This window comes from Microcebus murinus, chromosome 32 (assembly GCF_040939455.1).
Source record: "Microcebus murinus isolate Inina chromosome 32, M.murinus_Inina_mat1.0, whole genome shotgun sequence".
Classification (NCBI taxonomy): Eukaryota; Metazoa; Chordata; class Mammalia; order Primates; family Cheirogaleidae; genus Microcebus; species Microcebus murinus.
This window is the reverse complement of record NC_134135.1, coordinates 2,785,908-2,805,864: the sequence shown is the minus strand read 5'-3', so window position 1 is coordinate 2,805,864 and position 19,957 is coordinate 2,785,908. Positions and strand designations below refer to the sequence as shown.

Below are 19,957 nucleotides of genomic sequence, written 5' to 3'. Positions count from 1 at the left end.
GAAATTTAGAATGAGAGAGATCTTTGCAGGGATGCACTAGACCAGCAGGTTGATTTGGGCTGGTGGTGACTTGAATATACACAGGGCCAGCCAGAACACACAGCCCAGGAGAAGCCCCAGGCCTCCCCCAGCGCCTTGAAGGATGCAGAGAACAAAACCAGGCACTGGCTTCTGCCCTGACCTCAAATTTAACAGCCGCAAAAGAAGAATCTCAACCATAGCGATGTGAGAAGAAACAAGACCCACCCATCATTTGATGAAAGGCAACGCAACAAAAGAAAATAGATAAAACAAAGGACTTGCATCTAAGAGAATCATGTATATTATGACTAGAACTTAATTTGGATAAGCATATCCTCAGAGTTATAAAAGAGGAAATAACAGTCCTAAAGAATGAGTATTTCTGAAAGAGAGGGATATTATTAGCAAGAAACCACAACAGATCTTAAAAATGGAAATGTAACTTCCTGTGACTGGTGGGTTTCACTTGGCCCAGGGTCCTCCAGGCTCATCCATGTTGTTGCAAATGACATGATTATCCTCATTTTAAAGTCTTCCACTGTGTATATAGTATATACCACATTTTCTTTCTTTTTTATTGATGCATAATAGATGTACATAGTTTTGGGGTGTTTGTGATAATTTGATACATTCATATAATTTGCAAAGATCGAATCAGTGTGCTTGGGATGTTCATCACCTTAAATATTTGTCTTTTTTTTTAATGCTAGAACTATGTGAATTCTTCTCTTCTAGTTATTTTGAAATATGCAACAGATTATTGTAAACCGTAGTCACCCGACTAATTTCTCTAATGCCAGGTCTCGTTGCTTCTATCAGACTATATACTTGCACCCATTAATCAACTTGTCCTCATCCCTGTCTCCTCCTTACCCTTCCCAGCCTCTGGTAACCACTGACCTACTGTCCATCTTTATGAAATCCACTTTTTCAGTTCCCACATGTGAGTGAAAATGTGCAATATTTGTCTTCCAGTGTTTGGTGTATTTCACTCAATGTAATGACCTCCAGTTCCATCCTGTTGTGGCCAATGACAGGATTTCACTCTTTTTTATGGGTAAATAGTATTCTATGGTATTTCACATATTCTTTATCCATTCATTGGTTGATGGACACTTAGGTGTAATTCAATGACTTGAAATAGCCAATTTAAAATAAATAAATGAATGGAAATATAGCTGATGACATTTCATGCCTGCACCAGAAAGACTGGACACCACTCAAAGGCAAATGGTTGCCATGAAATAGATTGCCTCCCCCCTACATTAGGCAAAGTGTTGAAAACATATGAAATAAAATTTAAAAGACGTGTATTATAAGTATATATTCCAATATTTGACTAAATGCTGGCCCAGAAGCACAAAATAGAGAATGGAAGGGAAGCAATAATAAATACTATACAGGAAGCCATGTTTCCTCTACTTTCCAATGGAGGAAGAGTCCCCTGCAGCTGAGAGTGGACCTGCCACCCAGCCTGACTCTGAAGATTTAAGTATTTATTCAAGTCATCACAACTGTACTGAGTGTTTCTCCCCACTCCTGCCGTCTGTTCCAGGCGAGGAGTACAGGAAGAAGAAAGCCATCCTGCTGTCCTGGAGTGGATCCCAGTAGAGCGGGGGATGCAGCCTTGAAGATCAGCTGGTCCAACTCAATCCAAAATTCATCATTCCCCTGGGGAGCTCCGGGACCTGTGGGTAGACGACAACAGACCTGAGTTTAGTGAAGGGCAGAGGAGGGAGAATATCATTTCTGCTGGCCTCTGGACACATGTTCTAAACCAGGGGGAGCATGACCCCGACTTCCCATTCCTCCCCACCCCATCCAGGGACGTTTGAAAGGTGTGACAGCAGCTGCTTTTTTTCTTGTTCCACAATGATTAGGGCTTTAACTGGTACTTAATGGGAAGGAAAATTTAGCAATTTAGAGTTTCTAAATGCTCCTGTAATGAATAAGCTAGCCCCACCTGGTAAAGAAATAGCCCACCTAAAATATCATTTGTGCCCACACCGAGATCATAAGGAGTCCCCATGGTAGACTTTGGTGTTTAAAGGACTCGAATTTATCAGGAAAAGGGAGGGGGAGAAAGGGGAGGGAAAGGAGAGGAGGAGGACGAGGAGGGGAAGAGGTTGGGGAAGGGGGAGAGGGAAGGAGGAGGGTGGGCAGGCAGTGACTTCTAGAAAGAAGGCTGGACAGAGAAGGAAGAGAGGCTGTGAGCAGAGGAGGCGGAGCAGCTTGCCCAGGGAAATGTCAGGCTGGAGCTCCTTCTTAACCCTAGTTCCCAGGGAGGCAGGGAGGGGCTTTTGCGCCACTTCTAGCTGTGTCCCGGCCGCACTGCTCTGAGTAGTCTGGGTCCCAGCAACCATGCTGCTCCAAAGCTCCTGCTCCAGGCTTCCAGTGAGGGCCGGAGAGGCTAAAGACAAAAAGAAACAAGCAAACAATTTTTTTAAAAAATAGAGAACTCCTGGCCAGGCGCGGTGGCTCACCCCTGTAATCCTAGCATTTTGGAGGCTGAGACGGGTGGATTGGTCGAGGTCAGGAGTTTGAAACCAGCCTGAGCAAGAGCAAGACCCTGTCTCTTCTATAAATAGAAAGAAATTAATTGGTCAACTAATATATATAGAAAAAATTAGCCGGGCATGGTGGTGCATGCCTGTAGTCCCAGCTACTCGGGAGGCTGAGGCAGCAGGATTGCTTGAGCCCAGGAGTTTGAGGTTCCTGTGAGCCTGGCTGATGCCACGGCACTCACTCTAGCCTGGGCAACAAAGCGAGACTCTGTCTCAAAAAAAAAAAAAAAAAAATAGAGAACTCCGTATTTATCAAACGGCCAGCATGGTGACTGTAGTTAACAGGACTGCAGCGGATAGTTCAAATTTGCTAGGAAGGGAGATATTAAATGGATAGGTTCGTTAGCTGGTTTATAGCCATCATTTCACAATTAGTGAAATTACTTGGTACACAATTAATTACCTACTTAGTATGAGGGTTCCCCTAACTCCAGGTTTATTGAGGTATAATTGATAAGTAAAAATTGGATATATCAAAATATCACATTATACAAAAATATAATTCAATTTTTTGTTGGTTATATCTCAATAAATCTGGGAGTGGGGGGAAGAGTCCCATATCTCTCCAACAGCCCATAAAAAAGACAAGTGCTCCAAATGAATGTTTATAGCAGCACAATTCACAATTGCAAAGATGTGGAAACAACCCAAGTGCTCATCAATACATGAGTAGATTAATGAAATGTGGTATATGTGTACCATGGAGCACTATTCAGCTACAAGAAACAATGGTGATCTAGCACCTCTTGTATTTTCCTGGATAGAGCTGGAACCCATTCTACTAAGTGAAGTATCCCAACAATGGAAAAACAAGCACCACATGTACTCACCAGCAAATTGGTTTTAACTGATCGACACTTAAGCGCACATATAGTAGTAACATTGATCGGGTGTCGGGCAGGTGGGAGGGGGGAGGGGATGGGCATATTCACACCTAATGGGTGCGGCGTGCACCATGTGGGGGATGGACACGCCGGAAGCTCGGACTCCGCTGGGGCAAGGGCAATATATGTAATTTAAACATTTGTAACCCCATAATATCTGAAATAAAATTTTTATAAAAGTTCAAAATATTAAAAAAAAAAGAGAAATACTCAGTTGTTTTACCTGGATCCACTCGTGGATGCCTTCTGGCTGTACCAGGCTTCAAACAGGAAGGCTGCCATAATAACCACCGTGAGGGCGGCCAGACCGAGTCGTAGGAGGTTCCCCGTGGTGTAGTCGCTCGACATGGTGCCTGGGGAAACTGAGAGAAGGGCCTGAGCGCTGGCCACGGAGGACACGCCTCGTCCTCAACGCGCCTGCGGATCTGACGCCCACACCCACTGTATTCCCTGGCCAGTGGTCCGCTGTGCTTGCAAATTTTAATTTAACTCTAACTTAAAGTTTAAAGTTTGAATCCCTGAAAGCAAAATGTGGGGTTTTGGTTTTTGTTTGTTTGTTTGTTTTTGAGACAGAGTCTCACTTTGTTGCCCAGGCTAGAGTGAGTGCCGTGGCGTCAGCCTAGCTCACAGCAACCTCAAACTCCTGGGCTCAAGAGATCCTCCTACCTCAGCCTCCAGAGTAGCTGGGACTACAGGCATGCGCCACCATGCCTGGCTAATTTTTTCTCTATATATTAACTGGCCAATTAATTTCTTTCTATCTTTAGTAGAGATGAGGTCTCACTCTTGCTCAGGCTGGTTTTCAACTCCTGACCTTGAGCAATCCACCTGCCTCAGCCTCCCAGAGAGCTAGGATGACAGGCGTGAGCCACCGCGGCTGGCCAAAATGTGGGGTTTTAATGGGAATTGTCATGGGTGTCCCTTTCTCTTCTTTCCTTCACATTCACTCTGCCTTAGCTCTCTTCCTCTATTTGGTCTTTTCCTCCTTCTGGAACATCCTAAGCAGCACAACATTCATCTCTAAACCCAGAAACAACAATGTTCCCTGCAGGCAAGATCCATGGGGGAAAATATGCAATGACGCCTCCACTGGAGGAAGGTGAAGGGAAGCTCTCTCTCTGCCTGTCCAAACTCTCCCTACAGACCTCATCTCTGCCCATAAAGCTTCCACACTGTCTAGGAGCCTCAGCAGCAGCGAAGAAAGTTTGCAAAGCTGAGAAGCAGAGTGTGCAGCGCCCAGTGAGGCAGAACCCCGGGCAAGGAAGCACAAGGTAATTTTACAAGAATTTTGACAGTCAGTGCCGCAAGATGTACGTGGATAGCGCAGCCATGACACAGAAGCAGGAGGCTGTGAAACGCCATGCTCTGAGAACCAGGAGGAATTGTTGAGAGTGAAATCTCTAGCGCCAACAAAAAACAGAACATTAAGAGATGCACAGGCCGGGCGCTGTGGCTCACGCCTGTAATCCTAGCTCTTGGGAGGCCGAGGCGGGCGGATTGCTCAAGGTCAGGAGTTCGAAACCAGCCTGAGCAAGAGCGAGACCCCGTCTCTACTATAAATAGAAAGAAATTAATTGGCCAACTAATATATATCCAAAAAAATTAGCCGGCCATGGTGGTGCATGCCTGTAGTCCCAGCTACTCGGGAGGCTGAGGCAGAAGGATCGCTTGAGCCCAGGAGTTTGAGGTTGCTGTGAGCTAGGCTGACGCCACGGCACTCACTCTAGCCTGGGCAACAAAGCGAGACTCTGTCTCAAAAAAAAAAAAAAAAAAAAAAAAAAAAAGAGATGCACAGAGCTCGAGCGGTGGGAGGCAAGGGTCGTGAACGCCAGGCTTCCTGATTTCGTTGTATAGACAGACAGCCCTACAGTAAAGATGGTCACTGTACCCAAAACCCGAAGAGCTTTCTGTAAGAAGTGTGGCAAGCATCAACCTCACCAAGTGACCCGGTATAAGAAGGGCAAGGGGTCCCTGTATGCCCAGGGAAAGAGGCGCTATGATCGGAAGCAGAGTGCCTATGGTGGGCAGACAAAGCCAATTTTCCGGAAGAAGGCTAAAGCCACAAAGAAGATTGTGCTAAGGCTGGAATGTGTTGAGCCTAACTGCAGATCCAAGAGGATGCCGGCCATTCAGAGATGCAAGCATTTTGAACTGGGCGGAGATATGAAAAGAAAAGGCCAAGTGATCCAGTTCTAAACTTTGGGACTCTTTTTGTCCTTTAGTTTTGAGGAGAAAATGTTAAAGCTACAGAAAAATTACCTGCAGGGAAATAAATATAATATATTTTTAAAAAAGATATGCAGATGGCCGGGCGAGGTGGCTCACGCTTGTAATCCTAGCACTGTGGGAGGCCGAGGCAGGCGGATTGCTCAAGGTCAGGAGTTCAAAACCAGCCTGAGCGAGACCCCGTCTCTACTATAAAAATAGAAAGAAATTAATTGGCCAACTAATATATATATATATATATATAAAAAATTAGCCGGGCATGGTGGCTCGTGCCTATAGTCCCAGCAACTTGGGAGGCTGAGGCAGTAGGATTGCTTGAGCCCAGGAGTTTGAGGTTGCTGTGAGCTAGGCTGACGCCACGGCACTCACTCTAGCCTAGGCAAGAAAGCGAGACTCTGTCTCAAAAAAAAAAAAAAAAAAAAAAAAGATATGCAGAGAATGGGAATTCTAATGGTAGCGGGATTTATAATTTTGAAGAACAGCATAGAAATTATCCAAGAATTCGGGACAACAACAAAGGGCAAAGGAGTGGAGATTATGAAAGGGAAGGTTTTTAAGAGAGATGACAGTGCAAGTGATGAAGAAATGGGAATCCCAGCCAACTGATCTTTGACAAAACAGACAACAATGCACACTGGGGAAAAGAATCCCTATTCAATAAACGTGCTGGGAAAACTGGATAGCCACATGTAGAAGAGTGAAACAGGACCTCTATCTCTCACCGCTTACAAAAATTAATTCAAGATGGACAAAAGACTTAAATGTAAGGCATGAAACCATAAGAATTCTTGAAGAAAATGTAGGAAAAACTCTAGATATCGGCCTAGGCAAAGACTTTATGACTAAGACCCCAATGGCAATTACAGCAATAACAAAAATAAATAAATGGGATTTGATTAAACTAAAAAGCTTCTGCACAGCTAAGGAAATAAACAACAGTGCAAATAGGCAACCTACAAAATGGGAGAGAATATTCGCAAACTGCACGTCCAATAAAGGGATAATATCCACCATCTACACAGAACTCAAGCAAATCAGCAAGAAAAAAAGACAACCCCATTAAAAAGTGGGCAAAAGACATGAACAGAAGCTTTTCAAAAGAAGATAGACAAATGGCCAACAAACATATGAAAAAATACTCAAGGTCACTAATCATCAGGGAAATGCAAATTAAAACTATAATGAGATATCACCTTACACCTGTTAGATTGGCTTTTATTAAAAAGTCCAAAACTATAGATGTAGTGGCATGGATGCAGAGAGAAGGGAACACTTACACGCTGTTGGTGAGACAAGTTAGTGCAACCTCTATGAAAAACAGTGTGGAGATTCCTCAAAGAATGAAAGTAGACCTATCATTTGATCCAGCAATCTTACTACTGGGTATCTACCCAAAGGAAAAGAAGTCTTTTTATCAAAAAGACACCTGTGCTCGAATGTTTATTGCAGCACAATTCACAATTGCAAAGATGTGGAATCAACCCAAGTACCCATCAATTCATAAGTGGATTAATAAAATGTGGTAAATGTATCCCGTGGAGTACTACTCAGCCATGAAGAAGGAAGAATTGAGGCCTTTGCAACAATATGGATGAAACTGGAGACCGTTCTCCTAAGTGAAGCATCTCAAGATTGGAAAATCAAATACCACATGTACTCACTATTAAATTGGAACTAACTGATGAGCACGCATGTGCACAGAGGGAAGTAAAACTCAGTGGAAATCAAGCAGGGTGGAGGAGGAGGGAGGGGTGAAAACCTACCTAATGGGTACTATGGACACTATTTGGGTGATGGGTACACCTATAGCTGGGACTCAAGCATTACAAAAGTGATCCATGTAACATAAAACATTTGTACCCCTTAGTATTTTGAAATAAAAAAAAAGAAATGAGAATCACAGAATAACAAACATCTCTGATTTAAAACAAAAACGCTTCTTCAAAATCATGCAAAACCTTACCCATCACCGAGATCTGAAGCTGATCACTGGGGTCTGAGGCCCAGAAAGGAGCCCTTGTCTGGTAGTACACACAGCTGTACTTCCCCGTGTCACCAGCTGTCACGCTCCCAAGGGAGAAGTCTGTCTCCTTCCCTGTCGGAGCCCGGAGCTGTAGGGGCGATGAAGTTCCCGCCTTCAGCAGAGCAAACATCATCGGCACAACGAAATGACCTGGCATCTGGCACTGCAGAGTCACCTTTTCTCCGGCAGTCACCTTACCCTGGCGGTAGATGCTGAGGGAAGGTTTAGGTAAGTGTCCTGTAAGAGAAGTTGGGCTCTGGGGTCCTGAGGGTCCCCTTGGGTCCCGCACTCACCCTGGCTCTCCCGGCGGGGGTTCCCGTGGAGGGAAGGAGGTTACAGACACCTGATCTCTCCCTCTTGCCACTCGGACTCCAGGGAAGAGATGTTTCCTCCTCCAAGTCCTGGATAAAACCCAGCTCTTCAATTCTGCTCCTGTCTCTGTCTCGCCATCCCCAACTACTCTGGAGACGGGACCCCTTACTTCCTCTCCCCCGTCCCGGGGATCGCCACCGTCATTCCAAGGCGCCCCCTCCTCACCTGTGACCAACAGCAGAAGGACGTCGCTGGGCTGTGACCTTGTGTCGGGGGACGCCTGTCTGTAGTATTCGCAGGTGTACTCTCCCGCGTTTCTGATTTGGAGGTCAGCGAGGTGAAATTCGCCCGGGCCCTCTGGGGAACCAGGTGACTGCGGCAGCTCCAGAGCAGCCCCTCCCTTTCTGAGAGCAAAGTGCACGCCCCTGGCGGGAGTCCAGCATCGCAGGGTCACGTTGCCGCCGGCTGGGGCCACCGAGCTGGGCCAGGCACCGAGGGAGGGCTTGGGCAGGGACCCTGGAAGGACGCAGAGCCCGGCCGGGTCTGGCTCGCTCACCTGCTCTCAGGACCCATTTAAAGAAAGGGGAGGGAAAGGGGGGAGGGGAATTTGGGATGAGGGACCAAGGAGGGTTAGAAACACTCACCATTTCCCCTTATGTCTCCTTGGCCAACACACAGCCCTGCAAGAGAATCTTCCATGAGCCGTGAACACCTGCCCGGGGCCACAGCGCGACCCTGCCCCGATCCCTGGGGACCACCCGAGAGCTCCTGCTGAGAACAGACTCCAGCAGTCATGCATTCAGTTCCTATTGTCCCCACGCTGGACTGTGGCTCCAGCTCTCATCTCAGCTCCTCTGTTGTTCTCAGAGATTCTCCCAAGTCTTCTGTTTCTCGCACCTACAATGCTCCAGGTCCCTTCTTGGCTCCACATGATTCCACAAATCCTTCCCTTTTCATCTTCTATTCCCTAGCGGCGCTCACTCTTACCATTTCTCTTAGAGCCTGTGTTATATTGTTTTTGTTTTGTTTTGTTTTGAGACAGAGTCTCACTTTGTTGCCCAGGCTAGAGTGAGTGCCGTGGCGTCAGCCTAGCTCACAGCAACCTCCAACTCCTGGGCTCAAGCGATCCTCCTGCCTCAGCCTCCCGAGTAGCTGGGACTACAGGCATGCGCCACCACGCCCGGCTAATTTTTTCTATATATTTTTAGTTGTTTGGCTAATTTCTCTCTATTTATAGTAGAGATGGGGTCTCACTCTTGCTCAGGCTGGTTTTGAACTCTTGACCTTGAGTGATCCTTCTGCCTCGGCCTCCCAGAGTGCTAGGGAGCCTGTGTTATATTGTCTAGGTTCCCCCGCTCCCACCCAGGAGGGGAGCCACTTACAACACAGCACCCTGGGGAAATGTGGGGCTGCGTGTGACCCTGGCTTAATTCCTGATGGTATCGAGACCCTAAGTAGGCATGGGGTCTCCTGAAAGTCTTGTGTAAAAGAGTAACCTGCACAGCAAAGGCTTAATTGATGTCTCAGGTGACATAAATCAAGACAGAAGGCATCTGGTCATCATTTCTTAGAAGAGTTTACAGAAGTGCATGTACGTCTTGGCATAAGAGACACAGATGTCGCTACCTGTGAGCACCTGGGAGGCAGGACTGTGTCCACCCAGGTCCTCGCACATCATAGATCACCAACAAATGCACGTTGACTGCCTGATGCTACACCCCAGTTTAGGCGTGACGGGGAGAGATTTTACAAGGATGTGAAGAGCCAGAACCTTCCCCGAACTCCCCATCTTCCTCCCACCAGGTTAACTCAGCTTCCGCTACCTCACCGTAATCACCAACAGCCATTCGGTGGGGTCAGCATTTGGCTCAAAGATGGAACAAGCCCCTATCATTGGGAAGAACTAGTTCAGGCAGTGTTAACCTTTCATCTACAGCTCGGTCGGTCTTAGTCTTGGCTACTCGTTGGGCTCTCCTAGGGAGCCGGCAAAAATTCCAGCTCACAGAGCCAACCACAGAAGCCTCTAGTCAGACTCCTGGGGGCTCGAGTATCCGTTCTTTTCAAGGTTTGGCAGGTGGCATGCGTGTGCAGCGAAGGTGGAGAATCATGGCTCCAAATGAACCTGGACAGACGTTTCTCGAGACTGCAGCGCAGCTATTCAAAATCAGTTGGCTTAGAAGCTTCCAAGTGAAAGTGATTTTACACTTATTTGACCATTCACAGCCATCCTGCCATAAATCCCAGATGTAGGGGATGCTGTTTTGCCTGAGTTGCTAAGATCTCTTTAAAATTAACATCAAGGCCGGGCGCGGTGGCTCCCGCCTGTAATCCCAGCACTCTGGGAGGCCGAGGCGGGCGGATTGCTCAAGGTCAGGAGTTCGAAACCAGCCTGAGCAAGAGCGAGATCCTGTCTCTACCATAACTAGAAAGAAATTAATTGGCCAACTAATATATATGGAAAAATTAGTCTCAGCTACTCAGGAGGCTGAGGCAGCAGGATCGCTTGAGCCCAGGAGTCTGAGGTTGCTGTGAGCTAGGCTGATGCCATGGCACTCACTCTAGCCTGGGCAACAAAGTGAGACTCTGTCTCAAAAAATAAATAAACAAATAATAAAATAAAATTAACATCAAGCCTGGTTATGAACATTACCATAATAAAGAGATTGACCTAACTCAAAGAAGGTTGTTTAGATGCATGTTTGTAAGAGATTTCCTCTTTTTCCACCTGTGTGGAGTAAACAGTTTTGTGTCTTGGTAGTAAAAAGGGGAAGTTGCCAGGACTTTGTGCTAATATTACATGCATGAGCCAATCACAAAAAATGCCAGTTCATGTTTTGAAAAAGGAAGTAATGAATAGCCAAACGGTGGAAACAACCGAAATGTTCATCAATGGATGAATAAATAAATAAATGCGATCTATACATACGATGTGATATTATTCAGCCATAAAAAAGAAGGGACTTTTGACATATGCTACAACTTGGATGGACCTTGAAGATACTATTCTCCATAAAATGAGACAGGCACAAGAGGACACATGATGTACAATTCCACTCATACAAAGTACCTAGGATAAGTAAATTCATAGAGATAGAAACTAGAATAGGCTGGGCGCAGGGGCTCACACCTATAATCCTAGTATTCTGGGAGGCTGAGACAGGAGGATCGCTTGAGCCCAGGAGTTTGAGGTTGCTGTGAGCTAGGTTGATGCCACAGCACTCAGCCCAGGCAACAGAGAGAGACTCTGTCTGCCCACCCACCTCTGCCCAAAAAAGAAAGAAAAGTGAGAGATTAGACACCAGCTGTAGATGGCCAACACATTACCCCATTGACTAAGGTCTCCACACCCTTAATACTTTGTGGATACCATGAGATGTTTATGCATGAAGCACGTTATTCCATGTTGTTCTCATCCGAACAAAGTTAGATCATTTACATTCATATTCCAGTGACTTTAAGGTCAATCTCTGAATATCAACATCCTCCAGTACAGACTGAGGCTAATGTGTGGGGAAGTGGGGCCAGATAGGAAAATAAAGTAAAGGAGGCGGAGGCCAGGCATGGTGGCTAACACCTGTAATCCTAGCACTGGGAGGCTGAGACAGGAAGATCACTTGAGGTCAGGAGTTCGAGACCAGCCCAAGCAAGATTGAGATCCCATCTCTACTAAAAAAAAAACAAAAAAAGAAAAATTAGCCAGGCATGGTGGTGCATGCCTGTAGTCCCAGCTACTGGGGAGGCTGAGGCAGGAGGATCACTTGAGCCAGGAGTTTGAGGTTGCTGTGAGCTAGGCTGATATAGGGTACTCAGCCCAGGTGACAGAGAAAGACTCTGTCTCAAAAAAAAAAAATGTAGAATAGAGGTTACAGGGGGCTGGGAGAAAAGGGGAGAAAGGGAAGTTACTGGTTGATGGGTACAGAGTTTGTGTTGAGGGTTGTGATTGTGAGTTTTATGTATCAACTTGACTGGGCCATGGGATGCCCAGACATGTGGTGAAATAATTTCTGGGCGTGTCTGTGAAAGTGTCCAGATAGGTTAGCACTGGAATCGGTGGGCTGAGTAAAGCAGATTGCTCTGCCTAATGTCGGTGGGCATTCTGTTGAGGGGTAGAATGAAATAAAAAAGTGGAGGAAGGTCAGATTCTCTCTTTCTGCCTGACTGCTCGAGTAGAGAGATTGGTCCTCTCCTGCCCGTGGACTGGAGTTTATGCCCCTGGCCTCCCAGCTGACAGATGGGTCTCCAGACAGGCATGAGAATTCTCAACCTCTGTGACTGCATGAGCCAATTCCTTAGAATAAATCTCATTCTAGATACGTGTCTTTATCTGTATCTCTATATCTCTAATATATGGATACACAGATACATGTCTTATTGGTTCTGTCTCTCTGGAGAACCCCAATTAATACAGGGATGAAAGAAAAGGCTTTGGTGTAGATAGAAGTGATGGTTATGCAACATTAAGAATGTCACTCCAGGCCTGGCGCAGTGGCATATGCCTGTAATCCTAGCTCTCTGGGAGGCTAAGGCGGGCGGAATGCTTGAGGTCAGGAGTTCAAAACCAGCCTGAGCAAGAGCAAGACCCCGTCTCTACTATAAATACAAAGAAATTAATTGGCCTACTAATATATATAGAAAAAATTAGCCAGGCATGGTGGCACATGCCTGTAGTCCCAGCTACTTGGGAGGCTGAGGCAGCAGGATGGCTTGAGCCCAGGAGTTTGAGGTTGCTGTGAGCTAGGCTGACACCACGGCACTCACTCTAGCCTGGGCAACAAAGCAAGACTCTGTCTCAAAAAAAAAAAAAAAAAAAGAATGTCACTTCAATATGGAGATACCTTAAAGCGATACAAGTGAATCTACCATTTGATCCAGCAATCCCATTGCTGGGCATCTACCCAAAAGATCCAATGACACTCTACAAAAAAGACACCTGCACTCGAATGTTTATAGCAGCACAATTCATAATTGCAAGGATGTGGAAACAGCCCAAGTGCCCATCAATCCAAGAATGGATTAATAAAATGTGGTATATGTATACCATGGAGTACTATTCAGCTCCAAGAAACAAAGGTGATATAGCACATCTTATATTTTCCTGGTTAGAGCTGGAACCCATACTACTAAGTGAAGTATCCCAAGAATGGAAAAACAAGCACCACATATACTCTCCAGCAAACTGGTATTAACTGAGCAGCACCTAAGTGGACACATAGGTGCTACAGTAATAGGGTATTGGGCAGGGGGGAGGGGGGAGGGGGCGGGTATATACATACATAATGAGTGAGATGTGCACCATCTGGGGGATGGTCATGCTGGAGACTCAGACTTGGGGAGAGGGGGGAAAGAGCATTTATTGAAACTTTAAAATCTGTACCCCCATAATATGCCAAAATAAAAAGTAAAAAATAAAAAAAAAAGAATGTCACTCCCTGCCACTGAACTGTATGCTCACAAATGGTTAAACTGATAGCTAGTGTGTTATGTATATTTTACCATAATGAAAAAGGAAAAGTAATGGATGTGTTTAGAGGTATTGAAAACTGTGTCTTATAATCAGTGGATCCACAGAGAAGGGAAAAGGAAAAGGCTTGAGAGACTGACACCTGCAGACACCTGCTCCCACCCCAGAGCTGCACCTGGGAAGCAGCACGACCCCAGCTCTGGGCAGAGAGCCTGGTCTCTAGCACAGCCCATGCTGGGTGGCAAGTAGGTGCCACTTCACCTGTAACTGCAATTCTGCGTGGAAAGTGCAAGACCATCAGCATAGACATCAGTGTCACATCACGGCAAAGGGCAAAGTGGACGGCAGGAACTCAAGCTCTTCTGCAAGAGAGTGTAAAGTCTTAAGGACTTAGAAGGTCTATAGGCTGTGTAAGCTGCCCAGAGAGAGTGGGAGTCCAATCTCACTGAAACAAAGTTAAGGAAAACAAACAAATTTGGGATATCATGGAACAATTCACGAGGGAGTTGTTATTCTGACTCAAAAGTCAGGATCTACTCTCTCCTGGCTCATAGGACATTCTCAGATCTACAGAGATTCAAAGCCTTCACAATCCTGGCCCCTTCTCTAGATCCCAAATGCCTGCAAGGGAGGACAGGTCCCTCTTCAATGGCCTCCCGTGCTCTGTCACCCTGTGGGGGTTGAGGGCTTTGGAGAGTTGGCGGGAGGTGGATGGTGGTCGGACACAGCCTTGGGTCATGTGGGATTTATCATACCCTCCCATACGCCCCTGAAGACCTCATCTAATCTCACCGCTGTCTTCAGCAGGTCATACCTGAGCAATGGCAGGAAACACTTAGAGGCTTAGAGGCCTCGTTTCTTGGGAGAACAACAGGGAGCTTATTAAGAGCTCGCTGTCTCTCAAAGATAAAATGAGAAGGAAAGAGTTAATCTTCTCATTGGAGAGAAGAAGATGGAAACACCCGTCTGTGTCCATCAACAGATGGACAGGCAGACACCATATGATCTGTACCTACAGTGGAGTACTAGTCCGCCATGTAAAGCAATTAAATCTTCATCTGTACACCCAGGGAAAATATCTAGAGAGAATTGCTAATGAAATCACTGCCCAACCACATCAGAGAAGGAATCATAAACATAAAAATATCATTTATTGGCCGGGCGCGGTGGCTCACGCCTGTAATCCTAGCACTTTGGGAGGCCGAGGCGGGCGGATTGCTCAAGGCAAGGAGTTCGAAACCAGCCTGAGCAAGACCCCGTCTCTACCAAAAATAGAAAGAAATTAATTGACCAACTAAAAATATATATACAAAAAATTGGCCGGGCATGGTGGCGCATGCCTGTAGTCCCAGCTACTTGGGGAGGCTGAGGCAGGAGGATCGCTTGAGCCCAGGAGATTGAGGTTGCTGTGAGCGAGGCTGACGCCATGGCACTCACTCTAGCCTGGGCAACAAAGTGAGACTCTGTCTCAAAAAAAAAAAATATATATATATATATATCATTTATTAAGCACTGACTACATGCTTTACATTATGCATATATGAACCTAATTGTGAAGTTAACCCTAAAAGATAAAGAAATTGAGCCTTAAATATTAACACTTTCCCTAAAACCCCACAACCAGTGCATGCAGGAGAGGAGGTTCCAGAACATGTGCTGTTTTCACCGTGTCCCTGTAGTTCCCCCTGAAAAAATATCTTCCCGAGACAGGCCTCTGATAGAAGGAAAGTGACCTAAAGTCTTGGGGTCACAGAATTCTGGTGGTTGGAAAAAGCCAAGTGCAAATGACATCAAGGCAAGTCCTCCTTCCCTCGTGCTTTTGTGAATATCAAGCTTTATTTGCATACTGAACATACTCTATTTAACTTGCATCCTGGCTCCAAAGCTGGGAATGTTCTGAATTACTTTTACCTCCTCAGGTTTTTCCAACCCCACCTCCCTTCAAACACCCTCAGGATGCCGCCATACCAAAGACCCTGTAGATATTAATATGTCCCTCTCCGCTTACTGTCACTGCTGAGTGGAGACAGCTATGTTTTTCAAGCTAGAGGGACCCAGGTTGAAATTTGGCTTCCCTGCACAGCACCTGTGCAATCCGAAGCAATTCACTTCACTTTGCAAACTAAGATTCCATTCCTAACCTGTAAAAGTGGACCTAATTTTCTCCAGCAGTTTTTGTTTGTTTGTTTGTTTATTTTTAAGGATCCAGGTGGTATATCACAAGGGCCGAATACATCCTGTGGTGTTATATGCAACAATTTTAGGTGGAAGGAAGAATTACTAACGCATTGAATCACAGCATAAGTAAGTTATTGCCTTTTATTATCTTCTATAGTGCTTTTGATTATATCAAGAAGAAAGTCTACCTGAAGCTAGTGTCTGAGATATCCCAATTGTGACATCGTGACTAATTGCCTTGATAGCAAAGAAATAGTCGGTTTCAGGCTCGGAGCCTCAACTAGCAGCAGTACCTAGTTAGAATCCTCTAACACTGTTTCCATTTCATTAGATTTGCTTTATAGTTACCTTCTGTTTGACACTGGATTTTTCCTTATGGTACTGCTGTAGAGTTTCTACCCTCAAGACTTTTACTTAAGCAAAAAGGTTGAGTTGATACTGAGAAAAACATTAAGCTGATGAAGTTAGCTGGTAGAGGCATTCAGCAAAAGTCAAGAAATTGAAATGAGAAGAGTAGAAGCCTTCAAAACACTCAGTAAGCCAAAGTTGATGTTATTATTTCTCTTGCTGCCCCCAGTGCAAGCAGCTCAGGATTTCCTACCGTCCCATGGGCAGCTCTGTGAGACTTACTGAAACAGAGGAAGGGCAGTAGCTTAGGGATCATAGTGGCTCTTCAGCCGGTCCAGGGGTCCTTCCTGGGTCATGCAGTCCACGGAAGGGAGAAAAGCTGGCGTTGTCACCGCCGCTGCCCAGCCCCAGGGTGTGGGCAGTAACCGCTGGGCTCTGGTCTTTCAGTTCACTCCTCCCACATCCACACTCAGGAAACCTGATTGCGACAGGTTCCTCAGAAAAGGTCTACAAGAGCTTAATCCACAGGAAATCCTGCCCTGTCTCAGTCAGATCTCAGGCCTCAGGCAGGTGACCCACCAAATGCTTCAGACTTTGGCCTGAAGGGTTCACGCCGAGGTGATGAAAACGCTTCAGTCTTGAGAATACTGGAAATTCCTGGGCAAACATTACAGTTACTAGACATTGGCCAAAGAGTTCTTGCAGTCAGGATTCCATGGCTAAGTAAGACGCACGGATCCCAGATGACTTTGCACCCACAATCTACATCAAGGAGCATAGGACATAAAGAGTAAACTTGTTTTTGCTACTGGTTTGGGTTGCTTTTTTGTTCTTTTTAACTTAAATATATTCACTTGAAATTTTACTTGAAAAGCTAATTTGAAATTATTTTTTTAAATTATGTAAATGTATCTAGTGATTCACCAAGGATACCACTCAACCCAGCTTCCTTTTTGCTTTTAAAATTTTTCCCTTGACAAGGTTAAAGTGTATTTTTTCCACTTTTCCTTGAAGTTGACTACCTTCTTGCCTCAATAGAAAATCCTCAGCTTAAATGTCATATCTTTTCTTGTTAAGGGAGGCAGACAATGGAACAACTCAAATCTATGCACTAATTTATAGATACTGATACTAAAAACTCCAAAATATTTATTTTTGACTGTTTCATAGATATTTTAATGTAGAATCATTCAGTTTGCATGAAACAAAAGAAAGAAATGTGTTTACTATAAATACAGGCTTAAGAAAACTATTGCTTGGAATCATGTCATTTCAGAGAAAAAAATTCCCTGAGTATTTTATAATTTACAAATAGCATATATTAGATCAGACCACAATGGGTTTTCTGTGCTGAAATCAAAGTACCTTCCTATTTAAGTAGAGAAGATCTTACAGGGAAGTGAGAGTGGGGACTTAAATTATAAACTTAAATGATTTTCTGTGAACCTTAGTAAAAACATCAGAATCTTAATGGTAAGTGAATGCATACGCATTCATAGACTGAGCCAAAACTTGTAAAACTTCCACAAAAGTGGAGTTTTCTAATAAATCCTTTTTTTAAATTTCAAAATATTAAGGGATACAAATGTTTTGTGTTACCTGGATTGCTTTTATAATGCTTCAGTCAGGGCTAAAAGTGTACCCATCACCCAGATAGTGTTCATAGTACCCATTAGGTAGGTTTTTTCCACTCCCCTCTTCTTCCCTCTCCCCTGCTTGACTTCCACTGAGTTTTACCTTCCTTAGTGCACATGTGTGCTCATCAATTAATTCCAATTTAATAGTGAGTACATGTGGTGTTTGATTTTCCAGTCTTGAGATACTTCACTTAGAATGGTCTCCAGTTCCACCCAAATTGTTGCAAAGGCATTAATTCATGTTTTTTATGGCTGAGTAGTATTCAATGGTATGATATACTACATTTTATTAATCCAGTCATGAATTAATGGGCACTTGGGTTGATTCCACATCTTTGCAATTGTGAATTATAATGCAACAAACATCCGAGTGCAAGTGTCTTTTTATAAAATGGCCTTTTTCCTTTGGGTGAATAACCCAGTAGTGGGATTGCTGGATCGAATAGTAGGTCTACTTTTAGTTCTTTGAGGAATCTCCATACTGTTTTCCATAGAGGTTATACTAATTTGCAGTGCCATCAACATTCTATCAATGTTCTTTCCTCTCTGCATCCACACCAGCATCTATTGTTTTTGGACTTTTAAATAAAAGCCATTCTAACAGCTGTAAGGTGATATCTCACTGTGGTTTTAATTTGCATTACCCTGATGATTAGTGACATTGAGCATTTTTTCATATGTTTTTCATATGTTCATTGGCAGAGTTTTCTAAGTAAATTCTTTTTTTTTTTTTTTTTTTTGAGACAGAGTCTCGCTTTGTTGCCCAGGCTAGAGTGAGTGCCGTGGCGTCAGCCTAGCTCACAGCAACCTCAAACTCCTGGGCTCGAGTGATCCTTCTGCCTCAGCCTCCCGAGTAGCTGGGACTACAGGCATGCGCCACCATGCCCGGCTAATTTTTTCTATATATATCAGTTGGCCAATTAATTTCTTTCTATTTATAGTAGAGACGGGGTCTCGCTCTTGCTCAGGCTGGTTTCGAACTCCTGACCTTGAGCAATCCGCCCGCCTCGGCCTCCCAAGAGCTAGGATTACAGGCGTGAGCCACAGCGCCCAGCCTCTAAGTAAATTCTTAATAAACACAATGACAAATAAAACTGGAAAGTAAATACTTAACAGATATTAGCATAAAAGCAAGCAATTTTTTCGAACTTTAAAAATCCCCCTCTCAGTAGCTTTTCACATATAAAACATGGCACATGGCATGAAAATGACTTTCACCTTATTAAAGAACAACAAAAAAAGTTGAATACACTACTGACAGGAAAAACCATTGGGCACCAGGACGTGGCTGCTTGCCCCCTCCCCGCTGCTCCGCATCTTGGGCCAGCGCTGCTCGCGTGATCCTGATTGGGTACTTTTTGAATCCTTCTGTTGCTGATTGGATGTTAAAGCTTGTTGCTGATTGGATGTTAGATCTTGTTGCTGATTGGACGCTTTTTGAGTCCTACCAAGGGTATAAAAGCAGGAGGAGCACAAGGAAGGGGGTCAGAAGTCAGAAGTTGGTTGCGTCTGCTGGAAGAGTAAAGACTGTTCTCCGACTCTCTGTGCCACCCGGTTCTTTCCCGGTCAAGAGCTGTAATACTAGCTGTAATGCTAGCTGTAGCACTTGCCTTAACACTTGCTGTAACACTACCACTTGACTCAAAAGAATTTAAGATTCAAAGAATTCAAAGATGTCCTTTTTTAAAAGAACCCAAAATGACAATACTGACAAATCTACAGTGTATTGCAAGAAAAGAATGTAATATAGCAATCATATATAGCACTAAAGTAAGGCTATACTTCTCAGCAAAAAAGGATCCTGAGACGCCAAGAATGAGCTGCAATTTCCTTCCCTCCCCGAGTGCTGTGTGGGTGTGCTTTCTCTTACAATCAGGAATGGGTCAACATGTGCCCAAAACCACTCAGACCCAGGAAGTGCAAAACGGATCTTGCGCTGGGGTTTCTCATACTGTGAGGGTCACCTGGGCTTTTTCTTGCTACATTACCAGCCCCAAGAGCAGAGCCCTCTGGGGGTCTCACAAGACCAAGTGCAAAATTTCCCTCTTCCTGTTAGCAATAAACAATGCTGAAAAGCTGGTACACCCCTCCCAGAGTGCCTGGGACTCATGATTACAAAGTAACTATTAATCAATACGTTTTATTCTGTGACCTGGGGTCAGTCTCATGTGGGTACCCTTGTATGTCAGCAAAGTAGATCAGACCAATTCCTGCTGGAATGAACCCTCACAGCACAGTCCTTGAATAACTGTGCCAAAGTCTTTGGGATTTGCAGTGATTTGTGAGACCATGGTCTGTATCTA

The 19,957-nt window shown here is 44.8% G+C and overlaps 2 protein-coding genes across 5 annotated transcripts; one reads left to right on the top strand and one right to left on the bottom strand.

Moving 5' to 3' along the window:
- Positions 1–303: 303 nt before the first annotated feature.
- On the bottom strand, positions 304–16,448 carry TARM1 (T cell-interacting, activating receptor on myeloid cells 1). 4 transcript variants are annotated; one of them, XM_075999064.1, is made up of 7 exons: positions 16,300–16,448; positions 8,675–8,722; positions 8,256–8,546; positions 7,659–7,955; positions 3,693–3,831; positions 2,258–2,431; positions 1,619–1,709 (listed from the first exon to the last, which is right to left on the bottom strand). In XM_075999064.1, the coding sequence occupies exons 1-6, from the start codon at positions 16,331–16,333 to the stop codon at positions 2,293–2,295; spliced, it is 948 nt and encodes a 315-aa protein (XP_075855179.1). In that variant the 5' UTR covers positions 16,334–16,448; the 3' UTR covers positions 1,619–1,709; positions 2,258–2,292. The 4 variants fall into 4 exon arrangements, with proteins under 4 accessions (XP_075855183.1, XP_075855179.1, XP_075855182.1 ...); XM_075999067.1 differs by having other exon boundaries at positions 8,675–8,710; XM_075999065.1 differs by having other exon boundaries at positions 1,620–1,709; positions 2,292–2,431.
- On the top strand, positions 5,258–5,665 carry LOC105874717 (large ribosomal subunit protein eL42-like). Its single transcript, XM_012770839.3, has one exon. The coding sequence runs from the start codon at positions 5,345–5,347 to the stop codon at positions 5,663–5,665; it is 321 nt and encodes a 106-aa protein (XP_012626293.2). The 5' UTR covers positions 5,258–5,344.
- Positions 16,449–19,957: the final 3,509 nt, after the last annotated feature.